At 43.0% G+C, this 22,461-nt stretch overlaps 1 protein-coding gene across 1 annotated transcript in view; it reads left to right on the forward strand.

Moving 5' to 3' along the window:
- Positions 1-22,461, forward strand: part of KBTBD2 (kelch repeat and BTB domain containing 2) — a 395,624-nt gene that overhangs the window by 334,521 nt on the left and 38,642 nt on the right. The window contains exon 3 of the mRNA XM_044064844.1: positions 9,788-9,953. Within this exon, the coding sequence (XP_043920779.1) occupies positions 9,788-9,953 (166 nt within the window). The remainder of the gene's footprint in view (positions 1-9,787; positions 9,954-22,461) is intronic.

Genomic DNA, 22,461 nt, shown 5'->3' on the forward strand with positions numbered 1-22,461 from the left:
GGTTGCATGACTTGGCTTATAAAGGCCTTGGTGGTCATCATCATAATCAACCCCCTTTTCCCATTTTCTACATGGGGTTGGGGTGTTGTCAGCCATTGCCATCTGTCTCTATTCATTGCCACTCTCCTAACTTCTTCGACACTCTTGCCAGACTGTCACAGGTCTTCTTTCACACAATCCAGCCACCTGTTTGCTGGATGCCCTTGTTGTTTCTTGGCTTTTTCCTGTCTGTCCCAAATCATCTTCACCAAATTGTCTTTTGCTTTTCTGCACATGCTCGAACCACCGTAATCTACCTTTCTGCAACTGGAGCTACTTTTACTTCTGCTCTTACGCCCTCATTTCTTCGTCTGTCCCACAGTGTACATCCTGTCCCCTGTCTCAGGCATTTCATCTCCATCACCTCTGTCTTCTTCAACTACTCTGCCTTTACTACCCGGATTTCTGTACCATACAATAGAACTGTTTGCTTCACTGTTTTGTAAATCCTACTTTTCAGCTTCATTGGGCATTCTTCTGGCCTATACTACACCTGACACTCTGTGCCAGTTCACTGCAGTCTGTCTAATTTTAGCTTTAACCTCTTCATTCAGACTTCCCTTCTCTACCACCACCTCCCTCAGATACTTGAAACTGTTAACCCTTTTATCTCAATTCTCATCTTCTGAACTCTAATATTTGCTGACAGTAAAACTGTCTTTTCTGTGCTCCGTTTCATCCCATGTGCCTTCAGTTTTGCGTAACATTCCCCTATCCTTTGCTGAAGTTTTTGCTCTGAGTCTACCTGTAATGCCATGTTATCTGCATACAGCAACTTTGTTGATCTGTCCCCTCTGACCTGTTTGCTAATGTAGTCCATCACCAGTGTGAGCAGCAGTGGGCTCAGAGCTGAACTCTGCCATGGTAGTCGTTAGCCTATATGAACCTATGCAAAGTGTTCAGCATTATCCCACTTGTCTTTTTTTCTGCATGCTACTGATGCTGATGCCATTTCTCCTTGAGATTGTAGGGAAGCTAGTATTGAAGGAGAAAAGAAAACCTGCTACTAGGAAACGTTTTATATTAGCAAGTGGAAAAGATTTTGTAGTTGGTGCTCAGGCAGTAACCAAGGTCCCATCATAGATTACATACATCTGGTTTTGAAATATTTAAGTGAGTTAGTTTCCTCTGGCCTTTCATACTCCATTATTAGCATTCATCTAGCAGCTGTTTCAGCATGTATGTGCATGCATTCTCCCCTTTCCTCTCTGTTTTTGGTAAAATAGTTTCTTAAGAAGAGGTTTATATTAGGCCTCCTAGAACTTAAGTGGCTCTTTCTTGTGATCTTAACTTTGTGCTGGAAAAGTTCACTATGCCTCCTTTTGAACTGGCTTATCAGGAGGATTTAAAGTTCATTACTTTGAAGTCTGAACTTTTTGCTCTGGTGTTTAAGAGTATCTGAGTTGCAAGCTTTCATGGTGGGTGAACCTTAGTTGATCCTCCACAGAGATAGGGCCTCATTAAGCACAAATCCCTCATTTACACCTAGAGTTGTTTGAGTTCACTTTGAATCAAGCCATCAACATCTTAGTCTTCAGATCTTCAGAACCAGGGAGAGAGAATTCTATGCGCCCATTACAAGAGCATTGGCTTCTACGATGGTATACTGGAAAGTGGTGAACTCTAGAAGCCTTCTAGCAGAAGCAACATGGTCCTCAGTACTTTTACATTACAAACCAGCTTCCTTCAAGACGGCTAGTAGAGACTTTGTTTGGACTATTCTCCAAGGGTTTATGGATCATTATTTTGGCTCCTTCCAGATGAGATAGGCTTTGATCATCTGCCCATGTAGCCATAAGGCTAATACAGCAGTAAGAATGATGAACATAGTACACATGTGCAAGCTGCACTTTCCATAACAGTAGATGTTAGAGTTCCTCACTGCTGCAGTAGCAGTACCCCCCCTACTTCTATGTATAGGTAGTAGTTGAGATATAAACTTTCGCTATATGAGCTTTATGTTACGGTTTGTTTTTATTTTTGTGGTTCAGGATGAACAAGTTCCTCCCACTTTCTCTTAGGACAAGAAAGTTTTGAAGATCTCTTCACTGTGACTGCTAATTTCCCTGTAAGTGTCTGAATAATCAGTTGGATTGAAATTGTGGGTGGGAGCTTGAGCTCTGTGAAACTGTCCAGCTGCTGTATCCTGGGCAGGATACATCCCATCTAGCAGCAACAAGGCTATTGCAGCAGTGTGGGATTCAAACATTTATTAAGTGCAACTTGCACAGCTGTACTTTTCTTACTTTTCTTCATTGCCATTCCATCCTTCCTTTTAGCGTGGACCTTGCTGGTCTGACCATCTTTGCATGCGTTGTCTGGTTAATTGCATTTGTTAGTCTAGGCTTCTGTCTCACTTTAGCTTCCAAGATCTGGAAAAGTGTCTTTATGTACAGATTTTTATGGGTAAAAGGGGAGGTTAGGTAGCATGGGTAAGTTCTCAATGTCAGGTTAACTGCTGTCTGTCATAGTCTTACAGATAATGGGGATGGAGCTGTTAATTCCAATCTTTTGTTACAAATTTTGTTACAGTAAGTATGTAATTTTCACATATCTTTAGATTGCAAAGATCTGTATTTGGAGGAGAGAAAGCTAGGTGTTTTCTTTTCTGTCTGTAGTATGTTGGTCATTTTTAGCATGAATATCTAGTCTTGCTGGCATTGATGATGTCCTTCATGGATGCATCTGCTGCAGTCATAAGGTGGTCCTTGTCGCCAGGCAGCAGCCAGTGCAGTCGGCCCGGATTCCAGTCCGGGGTCCGCCGGCTGATGTCGCCACCACCCGGCGACATCATGTTGGTCTTCTTCGGCAAAAAGCATCAGCCGACGCCATTTTCCTCAGTCTTTCTTGTGGCCAACCGCTAAGCAGAAGAAGTTGTTCGCCCGTGGGGGTCGATCCAGAGATCATTTCCTCACCGAATATACTCAAGACTTCTAAAGCTAAGCAAAATGAAGACTCTTCTGCCCTTGCCCGAAATCATAAAAAAAACAACAGTTAAACCTTGTTTAGAAACAATAAACATTTAGATTTTCCTACTCTCTGTCTTACTGTCAGCAGCCAGCGTAGCCGCGCCCCTGTCCCGCCTGTGCTTTCTTTCGGCTTAACGCTTCACCGGTTCGGCCGCTGCGGATTTGTTTTTCAGTACTGATTTTTGATTTATGCGTGGATATCTCGCCGGACACCCAATCGCACAAAACGAAAGAAAAAGACCGCCATCATGGTAGTTTAGGGCCGAGAAACCAAAGTAAAATAAATCATGAAGGAAATCAACTCGCCCGTGGCGAGAAACTGTTCAAAAAGCTGAAGAAATTCATTCTTACAAAACCTGCTTTCACAACTCCCCTTGAATCAATTGAAAATTTTACCACTACCGGTGGTTGACTTATCAGACACCATCCCCCTGCCCCTCTTCCCCCTACAGCAGGTGCTGCTAGCCTCCAGCAGCCATGTCCATTAAGGCCTTAAGCCAGGGCTAAAGCAGCCAGATTTACCAAGAAAAGACTACCAAACTCCTCCACAACCAGGCCTCTGTCTGAGCCCTGCTCTCAGCTAAGGGCAGAGATTTTGACTCTTTTATTAGAGGATCTCACCCTCTCAGGATCTCACACTCCCAGCCCCAGAGAAGAGAGCCAGGAGAGTTTCCTGTGAGCAAATTGATTCTGATGCTGATGATCTGAGATTCTGCTGATAAGCCAGACTCTTCTCCACAACCTGAAGAATTCTCTGATGCTGAAGCATCCAAGTGAGGCTGAATTCCCCCCAGGAGAACCTTTCCAGAACAAACCTTTGCACCACGAGACCAGCAGGCTTGGAAGCAGATACAGTGTCAGACTCCAGAAAAGACTTAGGACAGTTCTGCCTTTCCCTGTTTACACACTTTCTTAGCTACCCTGTGTCCAGTCTGTGATGGATGATCTCTTTTCAGATTTTGCTTTTCCAGCCCCAGTTTCAACCCCCCCCCCTGCCAAACCAGATTACATTTTAGAGGTGCCACCACACTCATCACCACTTTTCCTTGGCCCCCTCTCTACTACCCAGTAACTATCCCCAGCCCAAGCAACCAAGTAGCCGCACCTAAGCTAACCTAAATATTCTTCTGAGGAGGGAGGCATTATTAGACATATGCAAAACAAAAACTCTCACGCTACAGACTTACTCTCCAGAGCTAAACTGTTTGTTCAGTTTTTCATGATTACAAATGAACCAAGCAGTTAACCTCAACTAAAAAACTTTGAATCTGATTGATAGAATAAAAATATAGAGATGATAAATGTATACATGGATGAGGTTAGCAACAGTTCCACAAGCAATGGACAACTGGAGGTTGATGCACTGGAGGAAATGCACAGATGACAGTGATAAGTTACAGTGCATGGAAGGCATGCTCCACTTAAGGAACAAAACAAAGCGGGCTAAAGGAAAGCTAGCTTATGCAGAACTCTGGAAGTTGGTAGTTTAGCCCAGGTTGGCGAAGAAAAGGTTGTGAAGAAAATGGAAGAAAAAAAAAAGAGTTAAAGATTTCTTAAAGCCTCAACCAGTCTCAAAGCAGGACAGGAGGCAGCCAGAGAAAAGTCCTGACTCACAAAGCACAAAAGGCAGGGTCCGACGCTCCTAACCCGCGTTCCCAATCATCAGAAGTGTGCTCATGGCAAGAAAGTGGCACCGTAACAACAAGGGCCAGACAGAGCCAATGCAACATCAGCACAACCAGCACAAAACCAAGACACTCGCCTACCAGGAACAAATAGCAGCTCCTAGGTGGCTGAAAGTTACCAACATTTCAAACACAAATCTATACATAACAAAAAAAAGTAAGTGGATCTTATTTTCCATAGTTCAAGGTTACCGCACTCAAGAGGCGTGCCAACCAGAGAGACAAGGAATCTATTATACACCTCCCAAATCAAAAAACAGAGAGTCCAAAGAGGAGACCAATTTCTTAGCTGGAAGAAACAATGGAATACATCATTGTCCAGAAAAACAAAAAGGGGACTTCTACTCAATTTCATTCCAAAGAAAAAGAAAGGGTGTTGAGACCAATTTAGGCTGTCCACAAGGCATAATACATACATCCCCTCGACCAAATTCAACCTGCTGGACCCCTCTTTACATGCTGGGGCTGGGCAATGAGTCCATTTGACCACCTCTCAAAGGCATACCTCAGCCCAATGGCCTCATTCACCAATCTGCAGATACCTCAGATTTCTTGGGAGAGGATCACTATCTCAATTCCCTCTCAGCATTGCCCTTGGCTTATCTACTGCGCCCAGAGTATTCACAAAATGCCTGCATCAGTAACTTTGATTGCAGACTACAGGATTTAAATTTCACCCATACCCTGCGACTGCCAAACAAGCATTGCTTACAACAGATGGCAAGCTGGGTACAGATCCATAAAGCTGGTCATTTATTTGCTATACAAAAAGAAAGCTGATACCAGTCAAAGGCAGGAATATCACAACTGCGGACATCCCAACAGTAAACATCATTGGGCTGAATTGACACAGTATCACAAATAAACAAATTGACCTTTGAACTTAAAAAGAACTTCCTACACACTGGGCAAGAAAACAAAACTGCAGAAAACAAGCAAGAATCCTTCAATCTTGGTCCCATTTCCCAGACTACATGTAGGTCTTGGTAGAATTTGTACCTATACAACAGATACAGTACAGAAACACATAAAGAAATTATAATCACAGATGCCACACACAAAAGGAAATTCAGTGGGTGGAATTCCATGCTTAACCAGGGAGTACCTGGGGTATGCTCACTCAGATATCACAAAAGCCAGCCTACTCTCGCATGATGTCAAACTGCAAAACCAACACAACCGTAAGCTGGACTGGGATAAATATCCCATGGACAAATGCAAGGATTAGACAATTACAGGATAGATTTCACCCAGCACATCAATCTTCAAATCGCTGGCAGTAAAAATGGCAGGATCAAATTTCAAACCATCCCAAAGAGGGCCAGTTGATGATCAAGAAACAGGGCACCACAGAAGTTCAAACCCTGCACTGGGTGAGGCAGGCACTCATTCATGGCACTCAGCCAGACTGAGTCTGGAGGACTGGGGAAGCACTCAGCTACAACATTCAGTTAGTATATAAAGAAAACCACCGGATGAATGGAAGCTGCCGGAGACAAGCAAAAGCATCACCAAAGTCCAATATTACAGATGGAAGTGACACCGACACTAGCAAGATTAGAAATCACCAATTCGGAATGCCATTCCATAGACCTTGCATATATCATCCCCACCTCTACTTCAACAAAAAAGGTACTAGCACAAGGACATCCCACCCACTAGCATGGAAAAGTGGACTCACCAAAAAAAACTGGAAAAAAAATAACAGCAACTGCATTCCTGCCTCTGACTTAGACTCACAACAAACTACTAACTGAGAACATAAACTAACCAAGGATACAACTGACCCTGATGTACTGGCCCAGGACTCATAACAACTCCACTATCATACATCATGCAGTAAAACAACTGCAACTGACTGCAACGCCTGCAACATACTAGAATTCTAAATACAGTAGCATGTCTCCATATCAAAGTACCGTAAAAGTAAAGACCTTTAATCACACAGCCAGCAGCTAATGGAGAGGGAAGGAACTGAGACAAACAAAGAGGAAGACTAGCACGCAGATACTTCATGCCAGACATTCTAGAGTCAAAGGCGAATAAACCTTTCAATATTCCTGATGCATTCTCCATCTCAGATGTGGAAAATCAGCTATTGCCTCACCGAAACCTTTTGTCAAACCTGGTTTTGGCATCAGGCCTGTCCTACTCCCTCCACTAAGATACATGTTGCCTACCACAGCCTCATACAGTTTTGGAATTGAAAATTCCATAGAAAAACTCAGAGAGTTCCTCATTAAACCGAACCAGATGTAAACCCAAGGAAACCACCATTACCAGCTTGGATTTACCTCCAGCTAGAAGGATTGACATCTATCACCCAAACTAACCAGCAGCAACAGCAGTCCTTCAATTCTAAACTTGGAAGAGACTAAGCTACTAACTAATTCCTATTTTTCCACTGGAGGAGGTCATGAACCAATCCTTAATGGCAGTGCAACAATTCCAATACCAGTATTAGACAGACAAACATGAGGACTAAGAACTACCTTCCTTCTGGATGGGTATCCAGAACAGAAGAATACTACTTGAATATCTACCAAAACAGCAGAACACCTTTCAAACTTTGAGGGAAAATGCAAGCAGAAAGGGTGAGTAAGAGCTTTCCTACGCTAGACAATCCCAGCTCACAAAAATAGCAGAAAATAATTGTTCTCCCTTCCAGGGAAATGCCACAGAAGGGACATAAGGCCTCATTCTACAGGGCAGAACATAAGACCACAAATTGCATAATGATACTGTTAATCCAAAGATTCTAACCAATTCCACAAAAAGACAATACATGATTCGCTTAGTGTATTTTGCACCCATTACTACAGCCTTCTAACGAGGACTGCTTGTTTGCAATCGATTGAAACTTCCCTTGACCTACTCAAGCTGTCCTGCCAAGCATTACTATTTTGCCTTGGCTTCCCTTTTATACTATGTTTGCCACTGCTTGACTACACTGCCTACCAAACCATAGTTAAATATCCTTTTATACTCCTCCCTACAGTGCTATGAGGATGCCCATTTGTTATGACTCTGGATGCATCCATGATCCCCATAGTATTACTTCCTTTGTACAATTCAATAATGTAGATATCCGCTTTGATAGCATCTGCAGTCAGGTTTACCTCCTCCTTATATGTTTGTTGTACTCCTAGGGCGCTTGAAACATTAATTACTAGCAAATATTTGCACTGCAGATTGACTACCTCCATTGTATCTAAGTACATATAAGGAAAAGTAAATTTCTCCGTGTTTCACTGTTGCAGTCATTACATTTGGGCATCTCAAATGGTGTAGTGGTATGTTGCTCTGACTATAGTATACAGTGTTCTGGGTTCCAGACTTGGAAGGGCTGATTATTTGCACCAAACGGGTGGCCGGACCTACCCTCAAATCAGTGTGCAGAGGACCCAAAACAGGTACCTTCCACATGGGGGCTAGTCAGTTGGTACCAGAAGAGGAAAAGGGACAAGGTTTCTACTCGAGACTTTTCCTGGTACCCAGAAAAGACCATTCATGGCGTCCTATCCTGAACCTGTCTACTCTAAACACCTTTTTGGAGATTCCAAAATTCAAGATGCTGACTCTTCACCAGTTGCTTCCTATGCTAGGCAAAGACACCTGGTTGGCAACACTAAATTTAAAAGAAACATACCTTGACATCTTGCAGAAGATACCTTTGCTTCAAAGCAGGCTACACACAGTATTAGTTCTCTGCACTGCCCTTTGGCTTATCTACTTCGCCCAGGGTATTCACAAAGTGCCTAGCTCCAGTTATTGCATTTTGCAGGCAAGAAAATATTCATATATACCCATACCTGGACGATTGTCTAATTCAGGCAGAAAGCCAGGACATACTTTTGTATCATCTGGTCTTTGTACAAAGGGTTCTAACTTGTCTGAGGTACACCATAAACGAAAATAAATCTCACCTGGTACCCTGTCAACAAATCATATTCCTGGGAGCAAGCTTGAATACAACTTCCCAGATGGCTTACCTCACGCTAGAGAAAAAAATTCATTTGACAACCTACTTCAAACAAGTGGCCACAAAAACCCTGCTATCTGCAAGACAAATACTGCAAGCCTTGGAGTTCATGGCCTCCTGCATTCTTCTAATTCCATATGCAAGGCTGCATATGAGGAAACTACAGTGGTATCTAAAAAGCCTATGGTGTCAACATTCTCTGGATCTAGAAGCAATAATCCCTGTCATACCTTGCCTACGCCTAGAGTTCCTTTGGTGGGCAGAGGCCTGCCACCAAAACAAGGGACTACCTTTCACACCGCCCCCTGCCACCCAAACCCTAACAGACGCATCAGACTATGCATGGGGGCTCACCTGGCAGGGAAGTGCATTCAGGGAAAATGGAATCCAAGTCAAATGCACCTGCATATCAATCAGAAAGAAATGTTAGCTGTACAGAATGCTCTGACAGCCTTCAAGGACCACATTCTTCCAGGACAACTAATGGTAAAGATGGACAACACCACTGTTGTGGTACATAAACAAGCAGGGGGGGTACACATTCTTACCCCCTCTGCAGACTAGCCATGGCATTGTGGAACACAGCCTTGAGCTACCAAGTGCACCTTCAAGCTCAATTCCTGCCAGGAAAATTAAATACACTGGCAGATGGACTAAGCAGAAACTTCATGGACCCAGGACACTGTATACTATAGTCAGAGCAACATACCACTACACCATTTGAGATGCCCAAATGTAATGACTGTAACAGTGAATACACTCGAACATCTACATTTATGTTAAGTGTACACAACTGTACTTTTTCAGTTGTCAGGCAAACATGCCTTTGCAGACAGATGATGTATAATACAACAGCTTTGTTAGATACAAGTAATGTTTAAGTGAAAACAAATTGTAGAGTATGTAGCTGAAACCATAGAGCAGAAAAACTATATTGTTCTCTTAATCATGTTTGTATTAACAGAATTCCTCATTTGCACAAGTTGATTATATTCAGTGATAATTGTATCTAAAGAGCATTGTGAATCACAGGTCTGTTGAAAATTGTTTGATATGACTAGAAAGGAGTGGGTTGGTGGGACACTGTAGTCATTAACTACTTGCTTTTTCAGGGCCATGTTTATGAGCGGATTGAGTGAAAGCAAGCAGACGCATGTACATTTAAGGAATGTTGATGCTGCAACATTACAGATCATCATAACCTATGCATACACTGGTAATCTTGCAATACGTGACAGTATTGTTGAACAGCTCTATGAAACGGCCTGCTTTCTACAGGTAAGGTTAGATAATGTGCATGTTCATACCCTAAAGTGTTTTTGTATTTGTACTTCTGTTGTTTTCTTAGAATGGCCAGATCTGTCCCTTGAAACAAAAATACAGATACTGCACATTAGCTATAACCAAAAAAAAAAAAAAAGTTGCGAGGGTGTTAAATTCCCCTGTACCTGCACACACCTGTATCTCTAACCTATATCTCGAAGTATAGTGGCTGGAAGATTGCACACCACTGGTAGTAAGGAGAAGCTTGTTTTAATTGTAGTGCTCTGTATTTGTTGATGAAACATGGGAATTAAAACTAGATGGCTCCTTCTTTCGTCTCAGCACAGTTTTTATGATGACTTAACCCAAATGGACCATAGTAATGATGTGATGCAAAGAAGGATTACATTAGTGTTCTACCGTCCCAGATCTTGGACCCATTAACAACAACTTTGGGTTGTATTCCTACAGAAATACCTTTGCAGTAACCTAGATGAGTCTTTCTTTACTTCCCTTTGTTGAAAAGTGCTTGGCTTAAAACAGCATACAAAGTCTCATCTTTTAACTAAAGCTAGACAAGCTTCGCAGTTAACCTTCTAATGCCATGTTTGAATATCCCTTCCCAGTGCTTGCCTTGCATTTTCCTCAAATTGTACACTTCTTCCAAAAGACAGAAAGCAGAGTATTCTATCTGTATGTCTTGGCTCTCATTACAGAAACATGACTGTCATGACATAACAAAATGTATATGGTTCCCTGTATAAGTTAAAGACTTTTTCTTATTGATGTCCTTGCCTACAAATTTGCAAGTGAACTGTATAGTTCTCCACTTAATTAGTTCCTGCACTTTTAAACATTCAGCCTACTCCCTCTGGAGCACAGAACATCCTCCTCACACTCTTGGAAAGTGATCTCTCACCTACTGCAAACTTGCACCTGAATGCTGGCACAGTTTACCTAAAAACATCAGGTCAAGTACCAGTCTCAAGGAATTCAGGAACTCCCTGAAAAAGCACACCAAAAAGAACTAGCAATGTCATTGCTTTGAGTAGTCATGGTAAACCTACCTCTCAGTACTGCTGTTTGATTTACGATATATTTTATTTTGAATTTAACCAGGATAGAGCATTGATCATTTTGGATGCCAGTTTCAGTCTGAGCCAGAGGTAAACGCATCATATATAGTATAACGTACCTCCCGTGTGGAACAACACCAAAAAGTTCACAATATGATCCACACCAGTAAGTCGAGCCACAGAACCTTGTACTAGCAAAATGACATTGTCACACTGTATATAACATTATATACAGAGTGAATGACAAAATGCAATATATACGTGTTAATCTCAGAGCTGGTTTGAGGTTATAAAAACAACAGATACATGATATTATGTACGTGGTTACTAATAAAATACATATTATACATGCACTCTGTACAAAGTATGTAGTGCCTTTCTCTTTTTGTTGGCATTTTATCACCATGAATGCATGCTTTTGAATTTATCATTTCTAGAAAGACTCTTGCTCACGTTTTCATACATCTTCCTTATTTTTTTAACATTTTATTCACTTATGAAACATTTTCACCTTAATTGATTAGTTCTTTATTTAACTATTTTATACACACATATTTTACTCTCTAACATAAAGTAAGCTTCCATTTTTCTTTCCTCAGGCTTTCTTTAGAGTTTGTAATGTCTGTTACTTACCTGTAGCAATTTGCTTCTATATTCACATGACTTTACGCCCAGGTCATGCCTAAGAAGGATCTTCAGACCACTGTACTTGCCCAGTTAACAAATATATAAATAAAGTAAGTAGGAGAGTCCGATTTAATTAATGTTGAGGTGATCAGATTTGAAATACTTGGGACAAACTATTTAAAATTTTTTTTTTTTGTATGTGTGGGCTTTTAATACATTTGTTTCATCTGGGTCTATATTAGCAAAGCGAAAAACCCTATGTGCGAATACCAAAACATCGACCCCTGTACCGCGAACCACAAAAATCCCGAACACACTAAACTGCGAGAAAAAAAATATCGAACTGTCACACCCGCTACATACTACCTACCCAAACAAAATAAATAAACCACATACATACACTAACCAAACCCTACTTCTAACCTAAACTAAAGCACCAAAACCCTACCTCCAACACTACACTAAACCCCACAAACACAACTATCTATGCACTCTCCTTAACCCCTCCCTAACCCTAAGGTCCGTAACTACCGCACACATCCCCTACAGACATATACCTAAACAAAATAAATAATACACATACATACACTTAAAAAACCCTACACCTAACACTACACTAACTCTTCCATACAGTACCTGTCTATGCACTTACCTTAACCCTAATCCTATCTATGCACTTACCTTAACCCTAATCCTAACACTAATGTCCTATCTATCGCACACTTACCTTACGGAGCTGTACCGCAGATGGGCCAACCAAAACAAATCGACATTTCAAAATTCGCGGTTTTGACCGTTCGGGGTTTACGTACTTCACGCAATACAGTTCGACGTCTTCGTATTCGCCTAAAGGGATTTTCGATCGCATAATTGGAACCCGTTCCATCTGAGTGCAAGCATGTCTATGGAATGTCCATCACAGAAGCTAAAGTTTCGAGGAGGGACATTATTACTTTTGCTATATACTGCTTTCAGTCTGAACTTGTTTTCAGTGTTTGCGGTCAAGGGTTTACAGAGGAAGTCTTAAAGCAAAGCTGTTTTCATCAAAAGTGTTTTTTTGCATTACATATTTATTTTGTGCATAATGAAACAAGTGTTAGCAAAGAATAGTTATGGCACCAGGTTTTGGTGGAATAAGGCAGTGTTTCCATCCATCCGTTTCCCCAGTAGTCTGCTTATCCTTTACAGGGTTGTAGAGACTGTGCTGCCTATCCCAGTGACCAGTGGATGCAAAGCTTTGAAGCTCATACATGAGACAATGCCAGTCTTTAGCAAATTGCACACTGACTCGCACCGGACAGGCAACATTTTGTGTGTCTTTGGAAGGTGAGAGGAAATTGGAGCCCCCCCCCCCCAAATGCATTGGGTAAATAAGGGGGACACGAACACTCACTACAGAAGGACCCTCATTCAAATATCAACCTGAGGGAACCTTTTGCTTGTGAGTTCCAAGATGCATTAATGATATGCAAAAGAATAGCCAAGCTCTGGCAGTCTTCCATTTTTGGGCCAGACTTTGAGTCAGTATTAGAAATACCTGTTGAGGAATTGAGCCAAGTTAGAGGTTTGAATAAATCGATTGACATACTTGCTAATCTTTCTAAGGAAGAAGCAACATCCAACCATAAGGGGCATATGCATTGTTTGATGGTATTGTTTAAAGACTGTACTCTTCCTATGGTAGATTTTATTTGGAATTTGAGCAAAGTTATGAGCTCATTTGAAAGTGTGATGTGAATCTTCCTAATATGGTGTCTTGAAGTTGTTGGGCAATGCTTATGTGGATGTCCAGAGGAAATGGCTTGCCCTAATTATGTGTTCAGATCTGACTTTTAGTAGAAATTTGCTGTAAAGTGTATTTGTGGTGAGAAAGCAGGAGTATGAGCAGCAGCTACAAGGATTTATTTGCAGCTTTCATTGTTGCTCAGAAGAACTTTTTGAAGGAACCTCTTTGAGTTCAGGCTACTGATCCTTCTTGCAGAAGACCCAAGCATGCTGTTGGCAAAGCACAGTCCAATGAGCAAAAGACCACATGGAATGTCTGCTAAAGTTAATAGAGGAAACTGTGGAATAGTGCGTTATGTAACGACCCCCCCCCCATTAATATTCCAAAACGTGCACGCTGATTGGTCAACGAGCACGTTGTAAATCAGAGTTATAGTAATGGAAAAAGGTCCGGTCACCCAGACTTTTCCATTAGTATAACCCTTTTTTTTTTTTTTACAGCAACGGAGAACGCAAGATCTCCGTTGCTTTTTACAACCTGTCTCGCTATGTTAAACTCCTTTAACATAGCGAGACAGCTTTAAAAAAAAAGCAACAGAGATGCTCCGTTGCTTGTTTTAAAGCTGTCTCGCTATGTTAAACTCCTTTAACATAGCGAGACACTTTAAAAAGCAACGGAGATCTTGCTTTCTCCGTTGCTTTTTTTCAAAGCTGTCTCGCTATGTTAAATGGGTTTAACATAGCGAGACAGCTTTAAAAAAAGCAAAGGAGATTCGCCCTCGTGACCAAACCACACCAACCGTGGGTAAATCCAGCATTACCCACACCCAGGTGTGGGTTATTGCTATAATATCACATTGTTTTCAAAATGGCTGGTCACAGCTACAGAAATGTGTTATTTATACTTCATGCACATGTACGTAATGTAGAAAAAAATGGCTAGATAGTTTTGGTAGGAAAACTGAAGAGGAAGATGAGTATAATATAACTCACAAACCAAGTTATGAAGTATTCAGATTTTTGAGTGGAAGACTTGCAGTGAGCAACATTTCCAGCAGAAATTGCTCAAATAAAATGTCCATTTGAAACATAAGTGATTTCAGAAAATATTTTCCTATTATTCAATTCGAGATCATTGAATAGAGCCCTATAAATATCCTTGGGTTCATAAGGCAAGTGCCATGCAGTCTACTTGCAGACCATTGCAAGCCTAGCCAAGCTTCTTTTATAGACCCAAAATACTTTTTCAGGCTTGACCTGTCCTGTTATTTGTGTCTTCCTTAGTCATGTCCAGGGGTAAGAAGGTATACACTTCTGCTACTTTGGCCATTATGGCTTTAAATTGCCAGTTTCATATGTTAAAGTATCAGCAGCATGTTATGGGGCTACTTAAACAGAAAATGATGTTGATTCCTCACTGTACTGAACACAAAGAATTGCAGGATTTAATGCATTCTGCAGAACAAGTTGGTAAACATACTTTGCAATGTGGTTTTGACGCTTTAGAAGCATCTTGCAGGGCTGCTGTCACTGGTCTGTAATTAGAAGGCATGCTTGGCTTAAGGAACAAAACTTGCCAGATCATGTAAAAGCTAAATTACTGGATGCTCCCTTGAACCAAGACCACCATTTTGGCAACAAAGCAGAAGTCCTCAAAAGGATGGAGGAAAAAGCTAAATCTATGCAAACTGTTAATTTCCTACAAGTGCAGCATCCCAGATTCAGTAGGCATTGGCCTTCAAAGTACTGGTCCTTTCCAGTCCCTTCTAGGCCTTCTCAGTCCAAACCCAGGAACAACAGACCACCTAGGCTACAGTCTCAGGCTATGCACAGACATAAACAGTGGGGGGCTCCCACTTCCAAAGCAGGGAGTAGTAAGCCACCCCCCTATTGAAAAATGGCACAATGACTTAACCTTAACCCTTGCAAGCCCTGCTCAACTACCTGCTCTCTTAGGAGGAAAGCTCACCCTGGATGCAAAAAACTGGGAACTTGTTACTCAGAACAAATGGGTTATAACATAGTTTCCCAAGGATACAGATTCCACTTCCACACACTACCAACCCCAAATGGTTGACCAGACCAACCCCCAAATCAGTGGGAGGAGGTCCAACAGCAGGTTCTCTCTCTTCTCAATATCGGGGCTATTCAACCTTTCCCAGCAGAACAAAAGGGACAAGGTTTTTATTCAAGACCTTTTCTGGTACCCCGAAAAGACAACTCCTGGAGTCAAAATGCTAACTCTGCAACAGCTTCTTCCCATGCTAGCCAAGGATGCCTGGCTGGCAACCCTAGACATAAAGGAAGCTTACCTGCATGTCCCAGTAAGGGAATCTTGCAGTAAATACCTACGCTTCAGGCCAGGCTCCATGCACTATCAGTTCTCTGCACTTCCCTTTGGCTTATCTACTGCGCCTAGGGTATTCATAAAGTGTCCATCTCCAGCCATTGCATTTTGCAGGCAAAGAAATATTCAAATTTACCCATACTTGGACGATTGTCTTACTCAGGCAGAAAGCCAGGACTTGCTATTACAACACCTGGCATTCGTAAAAAAACTTTTAACCTCTTTGGGGTACACCATCAAAGAAAAGAAATCTCACCTAGTACCCTGCCAACAGATTGTATTCCTGGGAGTAAGCTTGAACACAGCTTCCCAGATGGCATTCCTCACTCTGGAGAAGCAAGTTTATTTGACAACCTACTTCAAATTATTGGCCACAAAACCCCAGCTATCTGCAAGGAAAATACTGCATGCCCTGGGGTTCATGGCCTCTTGCGTTTTACTAATTCAATATGCAAGACTGCATATGAGGCAACTCCAGTTGTATCTAAAAAGCCTATGGTGTCAACATTCTCAAGACCTGGAAACAATGATTTCTATCATTCCTTGTATGAAGACAGAGTTCCTTTGGTGGGCAGAGGCCTGCTACCACAGCAAGGGACTCCCTTTCACTCTACCCCCTGCATCCCAATCCCGAACAACAGACGTATCAGACTATGCATGGGGGCTCGCAGGGCAGTGCATTCAGGGCAGATGGAACCCGAAACAGATGCACCTGCATAGCAATCAAAAAGAAATGTTAGCTGTACAGAATGCTCGGACAGCCTTCAAAGACCGTATTCTTCCAGGAGAACTATTGGTAAAGACAGACAGCACCACAGTTATGTGGTACATAAACAAGCAGGGGGACCCACTCGTACCCTCTCTGCAGACTAGCCATGGCTCTGTAGAACACAGCCTTGAGCTACCAAGCACACCTGCAGCTCAGTTCCTGCCTGGCAAACTAAATTCACTGGCAGACCTAAGCAGAAATCTCATGGACCCACACGAATGGAAAATAGAACCCAAAATATTCAACCTCTTGAGGAACAAATGGGGGATTCCAGAGGTAGACTTGTTTGCCTCCCCTCAAAACTACCAATTGCACAAATTCTGCACAAGAACTCCCCAAAGCCAAGCTTGGAAAGTGGATGCCCTGTCCTTCACCTGGGAAAGCCTCTCAGTTTATGCCTTTCCCCCTCTGCCTCTCCTCTCGAAGGTTCTACTAAAGATCAAACAGGACAAGCCAAGGACAATACTGATTGCACCAGACTGGCCATGCCAGCACTGGTACCCCCTCTTGCGCAGTATGACACTGCTACAACCATGGCACCTGCCTCAGATCTCTTCCCTGCTGTCCCAGCAGGTGGGCCAGATTCTGCACTCTCAGCTTCCAACCCTGAACCTTGCAGCCTGGCTAATTCCTTGAGCTATCCCCTAGCATCCCCTCAGTAAGCAGGTACTGGATGTCATTCTGGAGACAAGGAGGCCTAGTACTAGAAAATCCTATGCTGAAAAGTGGAAAAGATACTGTTCCTGGAGCCTAGCTCAAGGGATGGGCACAGCAGCAGTGCCCATCTTACCTCATATTCTACAGTACTTAACAGAAATGCTCCACAAGGGCCTATCCTTCTCATCAATTAAAATTCATGCCTCTGCCATTCCAGCACATTGTACTACTGAGCCACCCCTCTTCTCTCATCCTTTGCTGAAGCAATTCCTTAGAGGAGTCAAAAATTTAAGACCCCCCCCCCCCCCAGGAGAGCTCCTACTGCAGCCTGGGACCTTAACTTTGTATTGGAAAAGCTCACTCTTCCCCCTTTGAACCAGCTGCTACGGCAGAGTTGAAATTCCTTTCTTGGAAAACAGCCTTCCTTCTAGCCATTACTTCAGCTAGAAGAGTGTCGGAATTACAGACCTGCATGGCAGTGGAACCCTTCATTATCTTCCATGTGGACAGGTTTCCATGTGGACAGGTTTCCCTCGGGACTAATCCTTCCTTTATGCCCAAGGTGGTGTCTTCTGTGGCCCTTAATCAGCCCATTCATTTGCCTACTTTTTCCCCTAATCCGCAAAACAAAGGGGAACGAATACTGCACTCTCTGGACGTGCACAGAGTACTTAGGCTTAGTCCTGTCCGTGCACAGAGTACTTAGGCTTAGTCCTGTCCAAGTAGAATCTATCAGAAAATCTGAACAGCTGCTAGTTAGCTTTGCTGCAGGGGCAGAAGCGAAGGCTGTTTCAAAGCAAACCATTTCCAAATTGGTAGCTCATTGCATTCATTTCTGCTACAAGCTCCATGGAAAACCTATCCCAAAGGGGAAAAGATCACATTCCACCAGGGCTGCATCTACCTCTGCGGCATTTCTGAGAGGGGTCCCTACCAGGGACATCCTAGAAGCTGCTACCTGGAGCTCTGTACATACCGTCACCAAGTATTACCACTTGCCTATCTTTTCTAAATCCAGAGCTGGATTTGCCACTGCAGTCTTGCAGGGCTTAATAGTTGGCCCTAATGCTCTTTAACTTCCTCCTCCCTTCTTAGCTTTGTAAATCAACCAATATGTGATGACTGCAGCAGTGAAACATGAAGAACATAGTACAGTTGTGTACACTTACCATAAATGTAGATGTTTGAGTGTATTCACTGTTACAGTCCTGGTTACCGTCCCTCCAGCCCTCTGACTTCTCCTGGCTCTACCTTTCTTTCTTGTTTGGCATATATTATATCAGGTGTATTTGCTTTTTGCTGGGGGTGTACCATATCATATAATTGCTTCCTACTGTGGGGGCACCTGACATCTGGGGCAAGAAAAACTGATGTAGTGGCATCGTCTGCGTGTTTTATACCCGTGACGTCAAGGAAGAAGTGACAGCATCCAACACAGAAATCTGAAGACTCTGGTATTCAGGCCGGCTGAGGGCTACCTGCAGGCAGATAACCCAAATGTGATGACTGCAACAGTGAATATACTCAAACATCTACATTTATGGTAAGTGTACACAACTGCACTTTCTGGTTGTGATGTGAGGATGGATTAGGTGTTGAAGAGCTGGTGAGAGTTGAGTTGAGTTTGAAGTAATAGTGGGAATTCTAACCAATGTAGCTTCTTAAGAGACTCTCAGTGATTTGTTCTATAGGAAAATTCTGAAGCAAATCTAGCTATCTTGTTCTAGCAGGATTCAAGTTTGCTAAGATCAGTTTTACGAAGGTTAATAAGTACAGGAGAGGCATAGAGTAGGCTGGATAGCAGATATGTCCTGGCTATTGTTATCTTGACATGACTTGAGAGGTTACGATAGAGCAGTCCAAGTTTTTATGAACTTTTTTAATAGTTTGGGCAATGTGTAGATCAAATTTCAGGTGGTTATCTATTTCAACGCCTAGCAGTTTGGTGTGAGTGGTTGGGGTAATAGTAGTGTTGTTGGAGGTGATAGTAAAATTGTCAGTGAGGGGAAAGGATCTATGAGAGCTGAAGAGCAGTTTTGTTTTGGTTGGGTTAAGAATAAGCTGTTGGTTGGTTAACCAATTTTTGGCGAGTGAGGACTCTTGAGTTTGAGAGAGAAGGTCTAGTGTGGGGGCTGCACATATAGTGGTGCCATCTGCGTATTGAATTATAGAGGCTTTTGGTGTGGAGGATGGGAGTGGATTAGTAAAAAGTGTGAAGAGTGAAGGGCCTAAGATGGAGCCCTAGGGAAACAGGGAGGATATTTGTTTTTGCCATTTTACAGCTTGCTGCCTGCCAAATAGATAGAAGATCTTCGTGTTTCACTGTTGCAGTCATCATACTTGGGTTATCTGGCCCTCAGTCGGCCCGAATACCAGAGACTTAGTATTTCTGTGTCGGCTGCTGTCGCTCCAGGACTGACGTCAGGTCGTCAGGGGTATAAAAACAGGCAGCTAATGCCATTACATCAGACTTTCTTGCAGAGGAGCCCGAAGCAGAAGCAGTTTGCACCAGTGCCGGTCGGCCGCTAACTTGAGTTTTTTGTTTACGAATTGAATCATCCTGAAGTCTTCTAAAGCTAAGTACCCTGTTGGGGATTTCTTTTTCTTGCTCTAACCGATGTCAGAAATTGTTAAGTGGTCTTGCCTGTGGAAAGTAAATACCACACAGAGATTTTCATGCTTACTGCGTCACCTGTTTAGGCCTAGACCACGACGTACCTCGCTGTTGGTTTTGTGCCTTGTTCAGTGCCTGAACCATTCATCATCTGACCCTTATTGTCGCTAAATACTTTTGTTCTCGATCTTCGTATTCCGAAATGGCTTCAGTAAGCCATCCGACTACCGATATTCCGAAAAAAACATAAGGATAAAGACAGAGACAAGACCGCACAGGTCCAAAACTGCCGACACTTCCGTTAAGCTAGTCGCCAGTTCGCCGGTATTCAGTGAGGTGCTTTCAGCCCCTGATGCCCGCTTCTGTGGATTCGCAGACCTCTACTGAGACCCGTTCGGAGTCTGGTTTGCCGCGAGACTCTTCTTCGGCTATGAAACATGCGGATGTCTCTACCTTGGGTCCGGAGCCGCTGTGCAGGCACTGGCTTCTGAGGAAGTTCTTCGCATTACCGATGTTCGACGCAAACCAACGACCTCTTTCGTGTCTTCAGTTCTGTCTAAAACTACCGAGTTTCTAAGGCCAAGAGTACAAACTACGCCTAGAAAAATGACCAAAGCACATGCACCTGCTTCCTTGCCACAACATCAAATGCTTAAAATGGCAGAAGACCTTATTATGCTTCGCCAGCCTTCCCCTGCTAAGAGAAAAAGAGATCAGTCCCCTGCAGCTTCAACAGACCAAGAGTCCGAAGACTCTGAGGTATCTGATTATGAAGACGTGCCCTTATCTGCTTATGAGGATTCTGATGCAGAGGAATCCATTCCCTCTGCCTCCCCTCCAGAGGATTTTTCTTTTGGTGAAACCTTACATACCTTAAGAGAGCATTTCCATTGGGAATGTCAAGACTATCCTCAGTCCAAAAAGAGACTCGGAGAATTTCTAGATTTGCCACAACATAGACCTTTAGCAATAATCCTAGTCCTGGAAGTTGTTGATGATGTCTTTATGGAATCCAGCCTTACTCCTGATACTTTACCCCCTGCTCTTAGGAAACCAGACCGGTACTACAGAGTACCTGGTTCTCACAAATTCCTTTTCAAAAATCCTACTGCTGATCCAGAAGTCATTTCCCAGGGGCCTAAAGGTATCAAAGCTACTACAGCTAAGAATCCCACTCCTTCTGACAGGGATTCCAGGGCTTTGCACAGATGGGGTAAGAAAGTATATACCTCTGCAACTCTTGCCAGTAGGGCTGTGAATTGTCCAGTTTCACATGCTGAAGTGCCAACAACATATTATGGCACTTGTTAAGCAAAAAATAGCAACCTTTACAGACTCTGCAGAAAACAAAGGATTGCAAGAGCTTATGCATTCTGCAAGCCAAGTCAGCAAGAATACATTGCATTGTGGTTTTGACGCCCTAGAAGCATCTTGCAGGGCAGCAGTCACTAGTTCTGTACTGAGAAGGCATGCTTGTCTTAGGGAACAGACCTTGCCAGACCATGTCAAATCAAAGTTATTAGATGCTCCTTTGCACAAGGGCAGTCTGGCACCAAAGCAGAAGAGGTTCTTAAAAAGATGGAAGAAAAAGCTAAATCTATGCAGGCAGTTAAAGAATTCTTGCAAGTACAGCCTACTAGATTCAGTAGGCACTGCCCCTCGAAACATTGGTCCTTTCCAGCCCCCTCAAGGCCATCTCAAACCAGACCCAGGGGGTAACAGACCACCCAGACTACAATCTCAGGGTATGCAGAGATCTAAGCAGTAGAGTACCTCCACCTCCAAAGCAGGGAGTGCTAAGCCACCCCCTTACGGAAAGAATTCCCAATGACTTCTCAACTCCACTCCCCACCTCTGCCCAACTATGTGTGCCCCTAGGAGGAAAACTTGCCCTTTATGCAAAGAACTGGATTTCCATCACCAAAGACCAATGGGTCCTCAACATTGTATCCCAGGGGTACAGATTTTATTTCCACTCACTGCCAACCCCAAATGAGTTCCCAGACCTTCCTCCAAACCAGTGGGCAGAGGCACAAAATCAAGTTCAATCCCTGCTCTCTATAAAGGCAATTCAACCTGTTCCTGCAGAATAGACAGGCCAAGGATTCTATTCCAGACTCTTCCTGGTACCCAGAAAAGAGGGCACTTGGCGCCCAATCCTAGATCTGTCAATTCTCATCACCTTCCTAGTGGTACCAAAATTCAAAATGCTCACCCTGCAGCAGCTTCTACCTATGCTAGCCAAGGATGCCTGGTTAGTCACCCTCGATTTAAAAGAAGCCTATTTGCACATCCCTATAAGGGACTCATGCAGGAAATATCTACGCTTCAGAGCAGGATCTATGCATTATCAGTTCCCTGCACTTCCCTTTGGCTTATCCACTGCTCCCAGAGTATTCACAAAATGGATGGCTCCAGCCATTGCTTACTGCAGACAGAGAAATATCCAAATTTTACCTGTACTTGGACGACTGCCTGATTCAGGCAGACAGTCAGGAAATCATGTTGCAGCACCTGACATTTGTAAAAAAAAAAAAAACTTCTAACCTCCCTGGGGGTTACACCATCAACGAAAATAAATCAAAACTTGTCCCCAGTCAAAAGATTGTATTCCTGAGAGCAAGCTTGGACACAGTATCCCAGATGGCGTTCCTCACTCCAGAAAAACAAGCCTGTCTGACAGACTATTTTACTCAAATAGCCATCAG

Source organism: Protopterus annectens, chromosome 3.part0 (assembly GCF_019279795.1).
Source record: "Protopterus annectens isolate FY-2018-M chromosome 3.part0, PAN1.0, whole genome shotgun sequence".
Taxonomy (NCBI): domain Eukaryota; kingdom Metazoa; phylum Chordata; order Ceratodontiformes; family Protopteridae; genus Protopterus; species Protopterus annectens.